Source organism: Melitaea cinxia, chromosome 3 (genome assembly GCF_905220565.1).
Source record: "Melitaea cinxia chromosome 3, ilMelCinx1.1, whole genome shotgun sequence".
NCBI classification, from domain to species: Eukaryota; Metazoa; Arthropoda; class Insecta; order Lepidoptera; family Nymphalidae; genus Melitaea; species Melitaea cinxia.
Genome location: NC_059396.1, coordinates 13,203,378 through 13,225,260, shown reverse-complemented (window position 1 = coordinate 13,225,260; position 21,883 = coordinate 13,203,378). Strand labels below are relative to the sequence as shown.

Sequence of the window (21,883 nt, the reverse complement as noted above, 5' to 3'; positions counted from 1 at the left end):
AGTGTTGTGCGAAACCGGCGCCGGCGCACTGCCACATGCGAGCTCAGTTACTACTATGTTGACATCGTGCGCCGTCGTTCTCTTAGCGGTGGACGCGCTCTGCGCCGCTAGCCTTCAAACTGTAGACATCGACTTGAACAACACTCTCCCAGCTGAGCAGTACTTCATCGACAAGATATTCGATAAATATGGAGACAAAGGAGTCATCACATTCGAGGTATGTGCTAATACAATTATACCTTTGTTAAAGTTAATTTTACATATAAATGTTATGAGCAATAGAAAATTTTGACGTGCATTAAAATAAAAAGTGACAATCATTTTGTTAAACAAATTAAAGTAATCGATAATATTATTTTTATTGATTGGGTCTCTAATTTCACCGTAATATGAGAAATGCGATTCCCACACTTCACTATTCAAGCTTAACGGAAAATTTCTTTAACAATTTTCTAAAGCGCCTTTCCCTATTTCGTAAACGGAAGTTCATCGAACTTAAATATTATTACAAATCGATTTGTTATCGAAACACGCTTATCTTGTTAAAAATAATCTAATAAGAACATGTCTAGCTTCCTTATGGTAAACTGTATAACAGGTACTCCGCTACGTTATGTTAGTTATCTAAGTATTAGTATGGATTTCGAAGTTCTAGATAGTTTCTGTGTTCATTTCTCTCCTTTAAAATAAAACAAGAAAGTAATACAATGTAACTTTCATTTATCTCGAGAGTTAGGTAATTATTATTGTAAAGAAAAAAAGTCTTGTTCAATTAAGATTTTTGTTTTGTTTTAGCCGATACTTACCGTTAGATAACACACTAATATGTATTCTACAAGAGTTTGATATTATCAAACATACGTTCATTCTTTATTTATTATTCTGTCTGAATGACCGGTGGCTTACGAATTGTATTATAGTCTAATCTCGGTAGTACGCAGGTCTACTCGTACATGTACCTATACTGCGGAAAGGGAAGCTGCGAATTTACATCCAAGCAGGATAAATTAGGTATGCTTTGTTATGTTTTTTACTTGGATATTGAGTACAATGAAGACAATACATCTTTTTTCTATATAAGTATCATAAATGTAGACACTTTGGTTTAAAATATTACACTATTAAAAAAAGGGTTAATGGTGACTCTTTCTTTGTTTCGGATAAACATTCGACTGTGCATAAAGTTTACCCTGCAAATAAGCTACGAATAGACTTTAATATCGGGAGGTAGAATAGGCAATTAGGACTTGTTTCTTACTCCTCAATTAATAAATTACAACTTTTAGATTCATATTTGCAAATAGAAATATCTCATAAATAGTGGAATTCAATGGTAAAAAGAATAATATTTAAAAAAATATATCTATTGGTTACCGTCATCTGATAAATAGTGTAGTGGTAATTATTTATTGTAACTTTTCGCCTGGAGTAAAGTTTCCCACGAGTCTTGTCATAATTTATATTTGTTGCTTTATTACATTTAAATCATATGTCATAATTATCATTCGCAGTGTTTGTAATAAATAATAAATATATATAACAAAAACAGTCGACAGTTTCTAAGGAAGACAAATTAATGCTTCTATTTGGGTAAAAGCACATTACAGATATATGTAAAAAAAATATTTGTCTGTATGTCCTTTATAGAATCGTAAACTATGCATTTGATCATATCATGATCTTCAGCAAAATGTTGTGCATGAGCCCACAAACGTTTTTAAGTTGGTACGATTTAAAAAAAGCGTAGCAGCGCGCGCAGTGTACACCTAGTTATAATATATTTTTATTTCACTAGCCTGGGCATCATATTTATGTATGTATATATTATATACCTAAGGTTAGGTTGGAAATAAGCACGTCATACAAATACATTCCAGAAAGTTTCACAAAGCTACAATTCTACAGTTGAGTTGAATTACAAATAGATTATTCAACAGATGATAAACAACATTAATGTATATACGCTCAAACACCGACTATCCGGGTTCGATTTTCGCTTGGGATGGATATTTGTATATATGTAAATATTTCTTTCTGGTCTGAGTCTGCCTTTGTGGGTCTCCCCACCGTGCCTGGGAGATCGTGTAAAACTGTCGGCCCCGGTTGTTACTATAGACAAGTTATATTAATCGTTACTCATAGCAGGGTATTTATCCGCCAATACGCCAAAACGGAGAAAGGCCTATACACAGCAGTGGGCATAAATAGTAATGTAATTTTTAGTTTTATTACTTGGTATTATGGAAAGTCAAATTGTTAAATGTGGTAAGATGTATATTTACGCATAGACCCGTAGTTTCACCTTTTATTAATCTTTAATGTCATTAATTTATTATTGACTGCGATCAATATTAACTATCAGCCTTCTATGCCTAAAAAAATAAGTATTTTCACAATGGAGAGTACGATAACATTGTACTTACTTTCTCATGTATGAAACTAGATTTCAATGTGTGAGAACGTTATTTTTTAACAAAAGTTGCACTACATACATAGATGCTTACGTCAATCTTAAATTCTTAACACTGATTAATAATTATGATAAGTTATGAAATTAAAATTATTTTTAAATAATTACTCCAAAATTCAAAGTAATTAGTTTTATTAATATTTTATAATATCCCATAGATGAAAGTACTACGGGCAAAGCTTGGCCGAACTGTGTAGAACTCTGGACCAAGCTTGCAAGCCAAGCTTGGCCCAGTCTTCTTGGTAGAAGCCTGGAATGATAACGATGGGCCAGGCTGACTTGCCGGGACTGGGCCAGGCTTGGTTGCTGGGACTGGGCTAGGTTTGGTTACCGGGATACGTTATCAAACACTAAAAGTTATGATCCTGTGATATAAAAGTCAGTTTTAAGTTAGTGCAATTACTTAAATTTGCTCTTAATATTTTAATAAATATTGCAATTTATGCCAATTTTAAAAAGCTACAGTGTTTGTTTGTTTAAACACGCTCTCTGAAATTAATGGTTCGAATTAGAAAAGTATTTTTGTGTTGGATAGTCCATTCGTCGAGGAAGGCTAGATTACGTTAAGAGCTATCGAAAATCAATGCGAATGCCTAATCTATACCTATTAGGACTAACGGAAACCTTTTTTGAAATTACCATTTAACATTTAAGAAGTAACTTCAATTAAATTATGTAATTTTAAACAATTTGTTGTACGTATTACCTACATTAACAATGAAGTTCATCTAAATAAAAACTTAATTCAGTTCGTAACACCCAACGAAATAAAAATAATTATATCTTTTATATTTTTAGAATAACGAGTCAGAGGCGATAAAATATCGTTAATATATCGTCGCCCACTCAAAAATTCTCTAACGTAACATTAACGGTGAAATGACATTGTTACACATACGTTATACGAGAATATGTAGATATATCTGCATCATACATACCTAAGATATTAATATACTAGATTCCCTCGACATTGTCTGCTTGAGGCGATATTGTGAAAATGATTAAGAAAGTTCCTATTCTTCTTCACATTTTATATGATCTTTTAGCTTATTTGACTTTAAAGGACCACAAGTCTGATAAAAGAAATATATAAAAATCTGAGCCTTGATATAGAAGCGTGTCCTAATTTGTCAACTTTCAATCGTAAATTTCTAAACTATACTTACAATCGTACCTATAGGTACCTATTTAAGAAATTTAGAGCTAGTTTCGACTTTACTATTTTTATGTCGAAATGAATTTAGGAAAAAGAAGGATTAACCTTTGTTATACTCTATGGAAAACTTTTTATAATTTTAAACTAGCTGACTCGGTAAACGTTGTCTTGCCGCTAAACGCTATTTAAAAATAGGGGTTGGTGGTAAAAGGGTGAAAATTGAGGGTTCAAAATATCTTCGTATTTTATATAAAAATTTAAGTTATGATTTTACAAAATTTATTTACAATAATTATCTAATATATAAAATTTTCGTGTCGTGGTGTTTGTTGCCAAACTCCTCCGAAGCAGCTGGGCCGACATATGAACTTGGGTGCATATTGGGTAGGTCTGAGAATCTGTCAACATCTATTTTTTATACCCTTAAATGATAAGAATAATAATAATAATAAATAATAATCCACCTAATTTTGTTTTTTTTTTGACAAAATTTAATATTTTTATTTTATTATGATTTGGCATTGAAAAATACATACAACACTAAATTTTTACCCTTCTACCACCAACCCTTATTTTTTAATAACGTTTAGCGGCAAGATAACGTTTGCCGGGTCAGCTAGTAATATATTTATATACATATGTACCATTTTAACCGACTTCCAAAAAAGGAGGAGGTTCTCAATTCGACTGTATTTTTTTTTTTTTTTTTTATGTATGTTACATCAGAACTTTTGACTGGGTGGAGCGATTTCGACAAATTTTCTTTTAATCGAAAGGTGGTGTGTGCCAATTGGTCCCATTTAAATTTATTTGAGATCTAACAACTACTTTTCGAGCTATATCTAATAATAATGCGTTTTTACTTGACGCTTTTTTCGTCGACCTACGTTGTATTATACCACATAACTTTCTACTGGATGTACCGATTTTGGTAATTCTTTTTTTTTGTTAGAAAGGAGATATCCCAAGTATAGTACCATGATAAGGAAACCAGAATTTAATGATGGGATCCCAGAGAAATCGAGGGAAACTCTTGAAAATCCGCAATAACTTTTTACCGGGTGCACCGATTTTGATAATTCTTTTTTTGTTGGAAAGGGGATATCCCTAGTTTGGTACCATGATAAGGAAACCAGGATCTGATGATGGGATCCCAGAGAAATCGAGGAAACTTCTTGAAAATCCGCAATAACTTTTTACTGGGTGTACCGATTTTAATAATTTTTAATTTAATCGAAAGCTGATGTTTGTCATGTGGTCACATATAAATTTTATTGAGATCTAATAACTAATTTTTGAGTAATCTTTGATAACGCGCAGTTACTTGACTATTTTTTCGTCGATCTACGTTGTACTACTCGTCGGTGTAATTGAAGTCGGTTTTTTTTCGTTTGCGAGCAAACACAATTATGTTACTATGCCGCCATCTCGTAAGTAGTGGTATTCCGTTGCTTTTGGAATTATGAGACTTCTAATTAAATCATCGTGACAAATAGTTTTGACAGTCTTCTCTTGATGTTTACTTTATACTACCTAAAAAATTCTGAAGAGACCGAAACAGATGGAAATCCAAGGGTGCAATATCGGGGTTATATAGTGGATGCAACAATACTTCACAGTCAAACTTGCTCAATATTTGTTGAGTGGCTAAAGGCGTATGTGGTCGGGTATTCTCAATTTCCTACTTAAGTCTCATCAGCTGTTGACCGTAGAAATCTGAATAAATAGTTTTGCCCGGCAGTAAAAGCTCATAATGAATGATGGTGTTCCAATTCCACCGTACACTCAATATCGCCTAATTGCAACCGGGTCCTATCTTTGCGATAGTCTATGCAGCTTGACCTACCTTTGACCACAATCTCTTTCGTACATTTTTATGTGGTGATCCACTTTTCGTCACCAGTGACCAATCTCTTCAAATATAGTTCGATATCATAACGTCTTAAGAGATAATCTCAAATGAGTACCTACGGTCCATTAGGTTTCTTTCAGTGAGTTCAGGTGGTACCCATTATATATCGAGCTTTTTTGTGCAGCCAGTCTTTTTCAAATGGGTCAAAACTATTTTAAGGTCAATTCTCAGATCTTCAGCTATATAATCAGCTATATAAACATCGATCTAGCACCACTTTTTCAAAAATGTCGGCATGTTTATCTGTTACTAGGCGACCGAAAACGCTTTCACTAATTTTGTGCTACTCTTACTGACTGACACTGTACTAGGTCCACAAAGGTCACAAATTTTTTCGCGGCTTGAGTTGTATATATTTCCCATTTCTAAAGTAAAACTTTAAAATGTACTCAATTTCTTCATTGGATTCACCCATTTTGGTGGACAGAAAAACAAATGAAAATGTGCCGGGAAATTATTTTTTACTTTTTAATTTCATTTTTAAAATGTAAATTTTTCATGCTATCAAAACCAGTCAGTTACAAATAATACAACCAAAAAGATTTTATTGCAACTTTTTATTAGTAGAAAATACGAAAAGACTTTTTCCCCGACCTTATTATTCATACAAACGAACACATACACATACATGAATAATACGAGTACGCAACAGGTGTTCGTAGCAGCTTTTTATTTTTTATTTTGCTACTGAATTAGCTAAACTGCAAAACCTTGCGTGTAAAAGAATCTTTGATTTAATTGTTCTCAAATCAACGAGTAAATTTTACGAGTCAATTGTAAATTTTATTTATTCCGGTTTATCAAGACATAAACCAAGATAAACAAAATTCACGACCAATCCATAAATTAAAAAAAAAAACATTGATTTTAAATTAATCAACAATGTGAAAACTTACTTATAATTTTCTATATGATTCAACGAAGAATCCGTAATAAAAATATTTTTAATCACTTAAAAATAAAGCAATTTGCGTAAAATTACGAACAAGACTTTCTACGGCAATCGATTTAAAGGGAAGATTCATTAACTACGTGAGCTATTTTTCGATCAGTTTAGACTCCTCCCCCCTTAGGTGAGATTTAGTGAGATTTGTCTGTACCCCCGAGACGAAGATGCCTCTGTAATTGCCACATATTTATTACAATAACTACCATTTTTATTTTATTTTAACCGACATTCAAAAACGGAGGAGGTCCGCATTTTGTATGTAGTTTTTTTTGTATGTTACCTTAGAACTTTTGAGTCGGTGGAACGATTTCGATATTTTTTTTTAATCGAAAGCTAGTTGGTGCGTGTCATGTGGTCCCATTTAGATTTATTTGAAATCTAAAAAATACTTTTAGCGTTATATCTAATAATGCGTATTTACTTGACTATTTTTTCGTTTACCTACGTTGTATTACTTGTCGATATAATTGAAGTCGGTTTTTTTCGATTGCCTGCAAACACAATTATTATTCATCTGACTGATATTATGACACTAATTTTCATAAGTTTCGTTTGGACGTACCAGCTTTATTATATTATTAACTAACTATTGTTTATATTAAAATTATAACGTTTTATTTTATATTATACCGACAGATTATATTAAGATTACAAAAATATTCGATTGCAATTGCCTCGTTATTTTGTCACACACTACAAAAACAAACAATTGACATAACCTTGAAACAGCAGCGTTTGACTTGGATTGACTTTTAAAAGCTATTGTTTTTTTAATAATAATAATAATAATAATAATAAAATGATTTATTGCCACATATATACAAGTTAAAATAACACGTTAAGTAAACATACACAAAAAAAAACATGAAAACATAACATATATTAAAACGTATTAAAATTTGACAAAAAATAAAATATGAATAGGCAATAGGAAGTGGCTCAGCTTCAGCTGACACAGGACTAAAGTCCCATGCAGCGCTGTTTTTCAGCCACTCCCTTCTCCCTGTGATACTGGGTGGGAGTAAGCAGTGTGCTCCCCGGTTTCCGTACGACTTTGTAAATGTATCCAAAGCAGGACATTGACCAAAAAACGATTGTAGTATAAACAATAATATGATAACATGTAAAAGTTACCCTTGCGTGAGCATGCATTTGTGTGTGCGTGTGTATGTGTATGTTTGTGTATGTGTATGTTTTTATATTTGTTAATTAAGTAATTGTTATAATTTTAGCTCAAAATTGATACATTTACTGTAAGTTGGCATAATTATTCGATTTTTAATTTTATCACTCGTTTATAAGGTAAACAAAAGATATTTAAAATTTTACCGTAAATTGTACGCCAGTTCAAAGTTACATCGCCGGTCGATCACCTTAAAGCGGCCGAACTGTAATAAAATAGAAACACTATAGTGACAGTCCTATAGTATGTTATATGACGTATGAGTTACGACGCCCCTAGGTTAACTTGGCACTGGACACCTAATAATAATCTACTTAGACTGTAATATGTAATATTATACAAACTGGTTTGTGGCTGTTGCGCTGGCGGTTGCGGGTCCAATCCCCGCACATGACAAACATTTCTATTGGCCATACAGACGTTTGCCGTGGTCTGGGTGTTTGTGCGGTCATCGTGGATCTCTCCACCGTGCCTCGGAGAGCACGTTCAGCCGTCGGTCGCAGTTGTAATCATGTACACCTGATAGCGATCGATTTTACTTTTTTTTTTATAGCCTGTAAATGCAGGGTTGTGTAAGATAAATCAGGCACGAGAACGATTTTAAAGAAATATTATCTTACCTTAATAAATAGCCTCATTCGTAGCCTTGCTCCTTTTATATATTATACGAGTATAATGGAAGCGTGCTTCGTCGGGCTTACGTCTTCCCATGTCCGGCGCGCGCGGGAGCTTACCTGCATTCCGTGCACCCGACGACGTAACATCACATAATTTCATTACTATTTATTTATTTATTTATTTATGCAAAATATATCTTCTCTGTCGTTACTGAAATTTATTTATTTTGTTCCATTTTACATGTTTATTTATAATATTTGTTATATACATGTACGGATGTGTATATGTGTGTATGTGTATTATATGTTTGTGTGTGTGTGTATGTGTATGTATGTGTGTGTGGTGTATGTATGCGTATATAATTATATTGCTAGAAGAAAGGAATGATACTTGTTGCGCTCGTCAAAACAGGGGTATCACTGAAAATCAGCGTTGGTTTTTGTTTTTATGAAAGCCAACACCAAGCTGAGTGATATACCTTTTTGGGGCACAGCACTTGGCCGCAGGCGGTATTATTTGGTCATATAGTCACACATTTTCACATTTCTTGTTTATTCGTCTTTTTTTTTTCATAACTTCTTTGGAATTTTTTATGTACATTTTTTTTTACTTATTTTTTTTGATGTTATAGTTTTTTGTAGTCTATATTACTGGTCATGTTAATTTTTTTGTTAATTTTTTTTTTTCTATATGTAGTTATTTATTAATTATTATTATGTCTATTTAAGTGTGTCTTTTTTGTGTAAAAACTGTCTGCGTTTTTGAGTGATGCTCCGAATAAACGTGTTTCTTTCTTTCTTTCTTTCTTTCTAGTGAATATTGGTTAACCCGCATTGGAGCAGCGTGGTGGATTCTCCTACATAGGGAAAGAGGCCTATGCCCAGTGGGATATTACAGACTGAAGCGTTCTATATTATATAAACAACAATATAATCAAAATGTATTTAAGGAAAATTGTCACATAATGGAAAACACAAACCAACCAATATGAAAAAAGCAAGAATATGATCGAAAGTACATTTAAAATCGGTCTTATCTCTAAAAACTCAATTGTAGATTAGTTGGTTGCTAAAATTATAGGATTTTGTATCTGTTATAATTTTTAAATAATCAATGCTTTACGTGCGTAAAAGACTATTCATGACGACATATGAATGAATGTCTTCAATACTGTTTTACTGTATTTTTCGTTATTAGTACTTACTAAGTCTTACGTTGTTTAAGTACATTCTACATTCTAAAATGTACATTCTAAATATGTTTTACAATATATTCTTATTAAAATTATGTTTGAATAATTATGTCGCCAGAAACCAAATCTGCAGGAAGATAGATATATAAAAAGTAAGAAAAATGTTCGACTGCTTCATTATTGCATATTTATATCTCTAACTGTTGGCTTACAGAACTTAAACATTTTATTTTTTAAGACAAATAGATAAATGTTATCTGTACTTATACCTACTCTTATTGATGTAGGACAAAGCAGGAAATATCTTGGATAAAATTAGAGCAGGCCGTTTGAGGAACTCAATCTTACAGAAGATTACAACAAGATAATACTGTTTTCATGTTGTAATGCGTTACTGTGGCGAATAAGATATCTAAAGCTCCTGGCGAAGATAATTTACGGATTATGACGCTCCTGGTATTGCAGGCGTCTAAACCTAACGCTAACCTTTTTTTTTTTTTTTACGTGGGGAAAATCCATCATGGATACCCTCCAGCGCGGGGGCGCCAGAGGGTTATGTCAGACTCCTACTGACTAAAAACCACCACGTGTTAGCAGTCATCCGCCTGGGTGGGGCGAGAGGGGTCGCGCTAGCATTCGCCACCTCGCCTCAGCGGTGGGCCCGGACAAAGCTTCCGGGCCCCGGCATGATGGTGGGGTGACCTCGCTCACAACAAGGCCACCCCTCAGACGTATGGGGTCGTGTCGTCCGGCCGGCCGAAGTCCCCCGACTATCGGCCGCCGACCCCACTATTACGAGGGGGGAGGAGGTGGGCAAACCGCCTTCTCCTTGCCCCCGTACGTCTGCGCCGGAGTGGGCCAGCAGAGGCGTCTTCCTCTCTGGCCCGCTCCGCGGTCTCCTTCTGCGTCATTACCTCTTCGCAGAAGGAGACCACCGCCTGCCACGATCTCTCGCTGTCAAGCATGGCCTTTACGACACTCGGCAGCGAGAGATCCCGTCCGAGAACCACTGAAAGCGTGCGCCGCTGCGGTTCCCAAGTGGCGCACGCCTCCAGTGTGTGGAGCGCCGTATCTTCTGGCGCTCCACACTCGTGGCAGGCTGGAGTCGCCTCCCGTCTCGCGATTTGGTGCAGGTACTTACCGAAGCACCCATGTCCGGAAAGCACCTGCACCAGACGGAAGGTCAGCGGCCCGAACCGCCGCCTCACCCACTTCCGGAGGACCGGCTTCACTGCGTCCACCGTCCACTGCCCGGGGACTGGCGAAGCCAAGTCCTCCGTCCACCGCCGCAACAGGGTGTCCTGTGCCAGCCTCTGCATGCGTGTGAGCTCCTCCCACGTAGGAGACTCCCCCCGGGATCTCCTCGCCGCCACAAAATGATATGTTTCGGCGAGGATCTCCGCCTGCAGTTCCCAGGGGGGATCGCCGGCCAGCACGCACGCCGCCGTCCAGGACACCGTCCGGTAACCGCGTATCGCCCTCGTCGCGATGACCCGCTGCGGCCGTCGCAGCTGGATTTTGTTTGCGCGACCGAGGGCGTCCGCCCAGATGTGAGCCCCGTACATGGCCATACTCCGGATGACCCCGGAGTACAGCCGACGGCAATGGGCACTTGGACCACCCACATTCGGCAGCAGCCTTCCCAGTGAGGCGGCGGCTTTCACGACTCTCGGGGCTAGCTCTGCAAAATGAGCCCCAAAAGCCCACCTCCCGTCCAGGGTGAGACCCAGGTACCTCATCTGGGTCCCCACCCGGAAACCTAACGCTAACCTAACGTAACCGCTTGCCATCAGGCTGACAGTATGCTTACTTTCCAGCTTAATATGGATACATTTAAAAAATTCTTTGCCAAGATATTTTATGCAAAGAATGATACTTGTAGTTTAATAAGTATTGGAGTTTTATTTACGCGTTTTAATTATCAATACCAAATCTGCTGTGTGGTTGCGGCAGTAAAGAATATAGCCACCCCCTCTCTTCCCGTGGGTGTCATTAGAGGCAACTAAGGGATAACACAGTTCACTACCACCTTGGAACTCATATAGCTGACCGATGGCGGGATAACCATCCAACTGCTGGCTTTGAAAAACACAGGCCGAAGATGGGCAGTAGCGTCTTCGGTGTGACAAAGCCAGCCCTGCGGTCACCAGCCCACCAGCCCAGCGTGGTGACTGTGAGCAAAACACAAGTTCGCCATAAATTTTGGTCCTCTGCTACTATTCCTGGATATTACCGGTGTAGGTGTGAATGAGGATTGTGAAAGGCCGGAATGTCTAGCGCGAGCTTGGGGAGGCCTAGACCTTGTCCTGCAGTGGACATGATAGTCTGAAGTGAATTATGATTACCAGCTGACCCAACAGGTATTGTCCGGTGTGTCAGTGTCCTGCCTCGCGAACTCTCGAACACGTGAAGTTTAAATATCTTACATTTTCAAAAAAAATTATAATTTTCTACGCCATTTTCCTATTTTTGATTCCGTAAAAACCTTCTAGGAAGTAACTTAGTATTCTTTAAAAAAATCAGCTGAATCGCTCCAGTCGTTCTCGAGTTTTGCGCTTAGCAATATATTTAGCGATTCATATTTATTTATTAATTGTTATTTAAATATTTTTCTTTAGGTTAAGCAAATTGCAGTCTTGAATGACTAATAATCACAATGTAATATGTATAATCAAAATCGATAAACATGACATATCGCTAATGTGTTTAATTTGTAAACATTTATTGCTCATCAATAACCACAACAACATGAAGGAGAAATCAATTAAATACCTACCACTGTGTGTCTAGAAAAAAACCTACTCCTACAGCTAGGCAATTCATTCTTCTCGTATAATGTTATCTTCCTTGGATTGGAGATCCACACTATACTACTCCGTGAAGATCCACCACACCTCTAATGATGACAACTAAATAATTGTGTTTGCTCGCAAACGAAAAAAAACCGACTTCAATTACATCGACGAGTAATACAACGTAGATCGACGAAAAAATAGTCAAGTAACTACGCGTTATCAAAGATTACTCAAAAAGTAGTTATCAGATCTCGATAAAATTTATATGTGACCACATGATAAACATAAGCTTTTGATTAAATTAAAAATTATCAAAATCGGTACACCCAGTAAAAAGTTATTGCGGATTTTCGAGAGTTTCCCTCGATTTCTCTGGGATCCCATCATCAGATCCTGGTTTTCTTATCATGGTACTAAACTAGGGATATCCTCTTTCTAACAAAAAAAGAATTATCAAAATCGGTACATCCAGTAGAAAGTTATGTGGTATAAATAAAAAAGCGTCAAGTAAAAACGCATTATTAGATATAACTCGAAAAGTAGTTGTTAGATCTCAAATAAATTTAAATGGGACCAATTTGACAACAAATAATAAGTTGGGTTGTCTGGAAGAAATAGGTAATTAGCCATAAGTCTGCCAATTGTGCTTCACTGTCTGTAACTATCTTTATGTTTTGTTTTTAATATATTTGGGGTGTACAATAAAGTATAAAATAAATAAAAATAAATAAGTATTTCTCGGTATTTTTTGCAATAAATAAGTAAGAGATTACCTATTTACTGCTGGGCTATTTATTTCTTATCATTAATTTATCAATACTTGTTGATGTTTATTCATCAAAACAAAACAAGTGATATTTTTTAATAATAAAAAACAATTTGTCATGTCATACGTATAAAATCGTAACGTTAAACCAATGCTATAATTTTTAGTTAAAGTGAAGTTACAATCAACTCGTTTCTCCCTAAAAATCTATCTTTTAATATCAAAAATATTAAAAGATATTTTCTAACCGAAGCCTACAGTGTAAGTAGTTCTGTAATCTAATTTTCTCTTACGCATATAAGAAACTAGCAGCCTGCCCCGGCTTCGCCCGGGTATTTTCAATATTGAAAATTATAATACACACACATAAACCGTTCCATTTGCGTCAGGTTATTATAAAAAGAAAATCATAAACAAACGGCCCGTACCCCAGTGACATCGCATAAGCTGAGCAGAGTGAGAGGCGACCACACAACTGTTTTTTAATTATTACTTACATTTTTAAACTCTTTCGAATGGAATGTCGGAATTGAATAATTCAAATGTATTATATATAAAATTCTCGTGTTACAATGTTAGTTACAATACTCCTCAGAAACGGCTGGACCGATTCTTATGAAATTTTGTGTGCATATTAAGTAGGTCTGAGAATAGCCCAACGTCTATTTTTCATATACCTAAGTTATTAGAGGGGGGGTTAAGGGGATTTATAACATATATGACTAACCATAAGAGGTTTTATGGCGGTCTTATGGCTAACTAGCCATACGACCGCCTCTTGTTCTACACATTCTTAAGTTGTCTGTATTACTTATTATTCTTTTGTATTTGCATATTGTGGTGTACAATAAAGAGTAAATAAATAAATATATAAAAATATATGGAAAAACAACGTTTGCCGTGCAGCTAGTAGTTATATAAAGATATTGAAGCAGTCTTGAATATAAAGTAATTTATTTTGATAAGTATTAATACCAAGATACAAATAAAAAGCTATTTCTAGCGGCAGCATTTCAATTAAATTTTTAAAATAAAAGAGCACTATTAGTGACATAACTATAATAGTTAGACATAATATGACGGTATTGTGAATTTTTTTGTAAATAATGATGTGTTCTGCAAAGTCGCAGTACACTATTTTATTTTTCGCACGCGATGTAAAGAATATTTTAGGAATTTTTTTACACCTTGGGTTTACATTATTGGAGTTTTAAGGATTTAAGGATTTCTAATTTTTTTGAAAATGTAATATATTCAATATCACCCGCGGATAGTGTAGTTTCCCGACAGTGAAATAAATTTTTAAATAGGTTCACCAGTTTCAGAGCCTATTCAATGCAAACAAATAAACAATCAAATCTTTCCTATTTATAATATTAGTATAGACAATCTGGTAGATATCAGAACTTAACAGGATATAAAATTACGAGGAAAATCTGGTACAGCATTATAAAACTGACCAAGAACTAGTAGGACTTCCAATTGAAGAGTTATCTAACATTTTCAAAACCTAATATTTGTAGCTGCTACACTGTATTTAAATGCCACCACATCATTATATGCAATTTTGAACGCCTATATTATAAATATTCATTACGCCTCTAAAAGTACACAATATTTGCGTTTGAAGAATGTAACTAATTGATATTGGTTACAGTAGAATAAGCAAATAAAATTCTTTCGTAAATGACGTAATAGGTAAGTAATTTTCAAAACTGTTGAAATTACTTCCACTTTTTTGACAACAATTTAAAGTAAACTCGTTTTTAATAAACTGGACTGCAAAGAAAGTATCGGTTAGGAAATCTTTATTATCTTCAAAAGTACCTGACCTAGCTTTATGAAATAAAGACAAACAACTTTAAGAATATTTTAATAAACATAAATTAAAAGTTAAAAAATAATAATAATTCAAGCTTTTTATTTTTAACTAGCTGCCCGGACAGACTTAGTTCAGTCAAAAGTTAATAGATTTTTATTTATATAGATTATTATTATTTTTTTTTTTTAGTAATAAAACCTTCCGTGACATTCCGTGGTGGGTAAGGAACATACGAAAAAATAAATTAGCTGAATTGGTCGAGCCATTCTTCGAGTTATGCGCTTAGAAACATTTATTTTTATTGATCACTAGCTGACCCGGCAAACGTTGTCTTGCCGCTAAACGCTATTTAAAAATAGGGGTTGATGGTAGAGGGTTGAAAATTTAGGGTTGTATGTATTTTTTAATGTTGTATCATAAAAAAATAGAAATTAAAAATTTTGTCTAAAAAATAAAAATAAAAAATTTAGGGGTGGACTACCCCTAACATTTAGGGGGATGAAAAATAGATGTTGGCCGATTCTCATAGATACCGGATAAGCACAAAAAATTTCATCAAAATCGGTCAAGCCGTTTCGGAGGAGTATGGCAACGAAAACTGTGACACGAGAATTTTATAAATTAGATTATAATGAACGTAAAATAAATAAAAATGCAGTTTTTTCAGTATTTTCATAAATGTAATCTACATTACGGTTAACCTAGGTGACAGGTGTGCCGTTTTCACGCATTTTAGTACTTTGTATGCCTCCGCGCGCTCGCAATACTGCTGTTATGCCATTTGGCTTTACTTTTCACTAGGTTTTTGAGTCGAAGCTGCGGAATATTCTGCCATTTCTCTATTAGAGCTTATTTCATTTCACGTAGCATTTTCGGTGGCAGATTCTGCTGATCTACACGTTGTTTCAGGTCGTCCCATGCATGCTCAATGAGATTTAAGTCGGGGCTGCGTGCTGGCCACTCCATGTGATACCGACTTCTTGAAAATAGGCAAACATTTTTTTTTGCATAAAAACAGCGTTTTCACCCATGTCCACTACAATGGACCTATATCTTTTTGGAGTTAATTTTTCATTTTCTATAACCACTAGCTCAGTGCGGCTTTCGGGAAAAATTCCAGCCTACATGTGAACAGAGCCTCCGCCATATGGCTTTTTGCTTTTTCTTCTAAACAGGCTGGGTCCTCTCTTTTTTTAGATTATCATTTATAGGTCTTAATGGATTTAAATTTGCTTCAGCCTGGCGCCGCCTTACTGTATCCGTGCCTAGATTGTTTCTTCCAGCTCGTAAATGATAATTCTTTACTTCAACAGCCGTACCTTTAACAACCTTGACGCTACTTTGGACGCGAGCTATGACGACAAACTACAATAATTATATTTCATAGAAATACGACGCTTTGACGCACCGGTCACACCACTGGCTGTTGCGCTGGCGGTCGCGGGTTCGATCCCCGCTAACGACAGCCATTTGTACTGGCCATAATTATAGATGTTTGTCGTGGTCTGGGCGTTTATGTTTGTGTTTTGTGTGTGTTTCCGGAGCCCCGACACAGGAGAAAAGCCTTGGGGGCCGTTGAGAGTGAAGCGTTTATTTACTATTATGTAAATAATTTACTTAATGATTTAAAACAACGGGATATATCGGTCCACGATTATAAAACAATCTCGATATCAATAGAGACTAACCTCAACCTTAGCCTTGATTTTTGTGTAACATTGACTATGTTATTGTTTTTCAGGGTTTTGAGCATTTGCTGGACAGTCTCGGTTTGGGAGGACGCGTGTTTAACTCACCACATGACATCGCTCTCCACCGGGTTAATGGCAGCTTCCGACAACTGCACGACACGCAGCACCGACATAGAAGATCACCTTCATCCTGTTAGTATACTTAAGCAGACACTATTAAAATAACGCTATAGCTGATAAGTAGTAAAAATATTTAAAACGTAAAGATAAGATACTTACTCATTTTTACAAATGAATATAAAATATTTTATTACTTTGAACGTATAATACGTAGTTAGTCTGTTACGCTATAAGTATGGAGATAATGTTTTAAATGATATCAGATCGTCTGATCCTATTAAGTCATTACATAATCATGATTTGCTAGATCAAAATGCCCCTTTTCTCATGAATATCATCACATCAGTCGAGCACGATCGTGATCATCTACTAAAAATTTTAATATGCCTTTTGTTGTCTATTGATCTATAAGTATCCATTACATAGCATTGATTAGAAACGTATCGATGACTGAAACCAATTATATTGATAAAATAACGTTACTTTTCTGAGGTCAGTGAAAGAAGGAAACGATTGAATCAATGTTAGCAAATTGGACAGGACTGAATTTTTTGTCCTTGAAAATAATCATTTTATCGTGAACCCTTCAACGCTGACCTTCTCGGCTCTCAGTCACAGTGCTCGTAGTCATTGTTCGGCTCTACTGCGGCAAAAGTAATTATAGTCACAAAATCGTTGAACCAAATATCACAAAAGATATTATATTAACAGGCTATATATATATACGTTTTAATGATATATGAAATGCGAGAATTAAAGTCTTACCTTAGGCGGATATTTTAGTGTGCGATACTTATAAAAAAGCGAGTGTGCTTAAGACAACACGACTGAAGTAAAACTTATGAAACGTAACTTCCCATCTTCACTAACTTATATCTCTCTCTTAACTTCCGTTCGCCTCGCCCGACATCACTTCTCGAAACGCTCTCGTAACGCATTCACCAGCTTACTCCCCAAGTAAAGGTGCGTAAAGAAGTTTTACTTCAAAAGCTTGGGTTGGTTTATTCCATTTTAGTTTCGTATAAAGTACGTGGGTAATGGCCGGCGTTTAATGAAACCTCAGAAAGAAGTACACATTTCTACAGGCATTGACGGACAGTTCGATTGATGTCAAAACTTTAAAATAAATAAAAAACGATTATTTTTGTAACCGTTATGTCGCTATATAATATATTTTTTGCCCGCTTCTGTGGTTTGGCGGTATATTCATCGCTGTGACCAATTTCTATTATTTAGTTGTCCTCCATGACGGTCGATGATCTAAATAGACGTTACCTAATGTTGTAAAATGCTCTTGTAAAACATACATAATATGCACTATCACATTCAGGATATACAAATGTTCGACTTCTAACTGAGTTCCTTCAAGTTCCTTCTTGTAGGTGTCATATATGACGTTTCGCGTGGGGAAAAAAATTCCTAGCCCATTTTTAATTTTTACTTCGTTTAAATAGACGAGCTACTTTTGTAGACTTGTTCCGCATGATACCTTTCGTGAGCATGTAAGCACGGCAATAAGGGGCCATCCATAAATCACGTCACGCGAATTTCACGACTTTTGGACCCCTCCCCTTGTCACGTCACAGATGGTCACACTTATATTATATATACTATTAGAAACCTAAATGTATAATCTCACTGCTAGGCATAGGATTCTTTCTCCATTGTATAAGGGTCAGATTTTGTTAACAAAGCTTTTTAAAATAATCGTTTCAAGCGCTAAATAATTAGATTATAGCATGTAATCCTTTATGTAGATGTTAAATATTCATGACATGTTATAGGAAGATCTTTGGTGCGCAATAAGACGGCATAGCGCATTCGTCATTTACGTACCCACACTTATCCAATTACGGTCCTGTGACGCTCCCGCGTATTGTACAACGACCCTTGCGTTCATATCCTTGAATTATAAATATTACGCTGCAGTTCTGCTGTATTTATCTACCTAATTATAAGTCTGTAGGTATAGATTTATTTAGTATATATGTATTTCCTTTTAATATAAATACATGCACGCATTAAGCCAGTAATATCACTCTTGGCATGGGCCTCTTCCATGTTAGAGGAGGATCGGAGCTTAATCCACCGCGCTGCTCCACTGCAGATTGGGGATAAGTTTCCTACTATGAGTAACGATCGCTATCAGGTATTAATAATAACAACCGGGACCGACGACTTAACGTGCTTCCGAGGTATTTTGGAGATCCTCAAGGATAGACATCCAAACCAGAAAGAAATATTCGTCTTTTGTACAAAGACAAACATCCATATCAGGCTGAATATATACCATACATGATAATATGTCCATTATACTTATATACTTAATATGTAATGAAAACCATTTGGTGTAGTGAGTAATATATTCCATCAACGCTAAGGTCGTGGTTACGAGTCCTGCTGGGGATGGATGTTTGTATGTTTTTACAGTTTAAGTGTTTCACCCCAACGAGCCTTGGAGAGCCAACAAAGTCCGATTGTTATCATAAATACCTGTTATCAATCTTTAATTTTGTTAGGGCCATCAAACCGCAGTAAAAAGTATCACGGCTTAAACTCTCGCCCTTATCCTAAATAGGAGCCTTTTGCTAAGAACGGTACATTTACCGGCTGTTTTAACACTATAACAGGAGTTCTAAAAGATACACATGAAAATATTAAATTAATTGAAACAACATTTTATAGTCAACAAAATATGCCTCAATTAGTGTTCATTGTTAATCAAATATTATTTTGTACTCACAGTTTTTGTCTATTTTATGTGCATTATATCTAATAATCATAATCTGTTTTTACAGTTGCACCGATACTGAAGAAGTCATGCCTATCCCCAAAAGAAATATTGGAAGTGTATGGAATGGAAAACGAGCCGGGCGTCATAACTATAAACCCGAAAACATTTTTGGAAATGTGTCCAGCCCTAGTTTATCAATTAGATCAAAGATCTTGTTATAAGACCGATGCTCCAACACCTAAACTCGAACGAGTATGGAGTAAGTTCTTATAACCTATGACGTCGCACAAATCCTCAGTCGAGTACATATTATGTTTTATTTATATTAATTATAAATTTCCCTTTGTTACAGCATGGGTATACGCAAGTTTAAGCATCCTTATAATAAGTGCTACCGGATTATTAGGAGTTGCCATAGTTCCAATGCTAAAATCCGTTATCTTCAGCCATGTTATACATTTTTTGGTAGCAGTTGCGGTCGGTACGTTGTGTGGTGATGCACTTTTACATCTTTTGCCACACGCGCTTAAGTCTAACGGATTCCCCAACGAACCTCAAGAAGAAACTGAAGTCGTTCTCAAGTGCAGCGTAACGTTTTTAACTATTTTGATATTTTATTCAGTTGAAGCCATTATGCAAACAATAAACGGAGGCCATTCCCATTCTCACGATGTACCGAACAAAACTTTGGAAGAATTGAAAGTAGAATCTACAAAGCAAATAGAACCGATAGAACTCGGCGCGATGATGCCTGGGTCACCACCACCACCAGTTGAGCGCCCGATGACATCGACGGCTCTCATGGTCATAGTTGGCGATGGACTACACAATTTAACGGATGGTCTTGCAATCGGTGCAGCATTTAGCGGAGATCCAGTGACTGGTTTCGCCACCGCGCTTGCTGTTTTCTGCCATGAACTACCCCATGAGTTAGGAGATTTCGCAGTATTACTGCGTTCTGGCATGAGCATAAAACGTGCTTTGTATTATAATCTACTTTCTTCCGCTCTCAGTTTTATGGGAATGGCAGGTGGTATATGGCTCGCTGAAGATCATGAATCGGCATCACAGTGGATATACGCTGCAACAGCTGGTACATTTTTCTACATTGCACTAGCAGACTTAGTACCCGAAATAAACGAAAATAATAAAGGAAAGAGTGTGCATTTAGTACTTGCTATTCTCGGTTTTCTAACTGGTGGTATAATTATGCTATTAATAGCCCTGCACGAGGACTCGATACAATATCTATTCCGAAATTCAGAACAATGATACAAAATAAGGAAAAGAATAATATTCTCCGTACATAAATTACTCAAGGTTGTTTGTTGATAGTATTTTAAAAAATTAGGTAAGGATACGAATAAGTGCTATTTATAAGTTTAACTTAAAATGTGAACTGCTCAATAAGTTTTTAGCGTAACCATAATTTGAATTTAAATTCGACGGGTGCAAAGTAAAAAGAGTTATATACAAAACAGCAACTTTTCAGGAGAGCGCAAAATAGGAAAAAGTGCTCCCATTTTGTCAATTTCAAACCAAATTTGTTGAATTTTTCATCACTGCTATATTTTTTATAAAGACAAACAATTGTATATTTCATTTCTTTTAATTATATTTAGTTTACGAGATATTGCAGTTGTCTGCGTCTACATTGTGCTTAAAAATATGACAACTGAATTGACTACCACTTGGTCGTTTCTACATAGGAATTAATAAATCTGGATTTAATAAAGATGTTCCATATATTTCAGTAAGTGTAAAAAGTATGACTTTTCCAATTCCAAAAATTTCCAAAAAGTCTTGCCATGTCTATTGTGATGTATTAAAATGGTTTATTATTATGATAAAACTTTCACACAAACCTTAATACGTAAAAATCAAAAACCAACAAACATTGTTGCCGGCCGACGAAGCACATGACATCTGACTGATGACACAATAGGAATGAACATGCGCCCCCCGCGCGGACTGCGTAAAAGTGGCCAAGTGGTAGTTGAATGCATGTACATCGTGTAATTTTACAAAACAGCAGTAGTTGTCTTCTTTTACTTGACAAAAGTACATGAAATAAGGCGATATTTGTATTTTTTATTTTGCCATGTTGTAAAATATAAAGTTTTTAGTTAGTTACTGCAATAAAAAAAATCTCAAAATTGTAGTTAACTTTTTTTACTTTGCACCCGTCGAATTGATACATTCCAAGCATAATTTTATCCCATGTTGATTTATTTAACTAAATTTTAGTAATTGAGGAATTTTTGTTTAATTATTTTTGTATGTGTTGCGATTATTTTCTAAAAGTTACAAAGGGAGTGGCGTGTCCATGTAGGACAAAAGTCCCTAAAATGAATAAAAAAAAAGCATAATTTAAGTAATTTTACTGTGTAACTAATGCTTTCGCATTCAGTTACATAATATGATTTACGTAAATAGTCTTCTTGTTATTATTATTCATCATTTCAGCCTATTGCA

The 21,883-nt window shown here is 35.6% G+C and overlaps 1 protein-coding gene across 1 annotated transcript; it reads left to right on the top strand.

Moving 5' to 3' along the window:
* The first annotated feature begins 6 nt into the window (after nt 1–6).
* LOC123669526 (zinc transporter ZIP10) lies at nt 7–20,826 on the top strand. Its single transcript, XM_045603129.1, has 4 exons — nt 7–217; nt 16,605–16,746; nt 19,473–19,667; nt 19,761–20,826. Exons 1-4 carry the CDS (start codon nt 56–58, stop codon nt 20,678–20,680), a joined length of 1,419 nt encoding a protein of 472 aa, XP_045459085.1. The 5' UTR covers nt 7–55; the 3' UTR covers nt 20,681–20,826.
* The last annotated feature ends 1,057 nt before the right edge of the window (nt 20,827–21,883 follow it).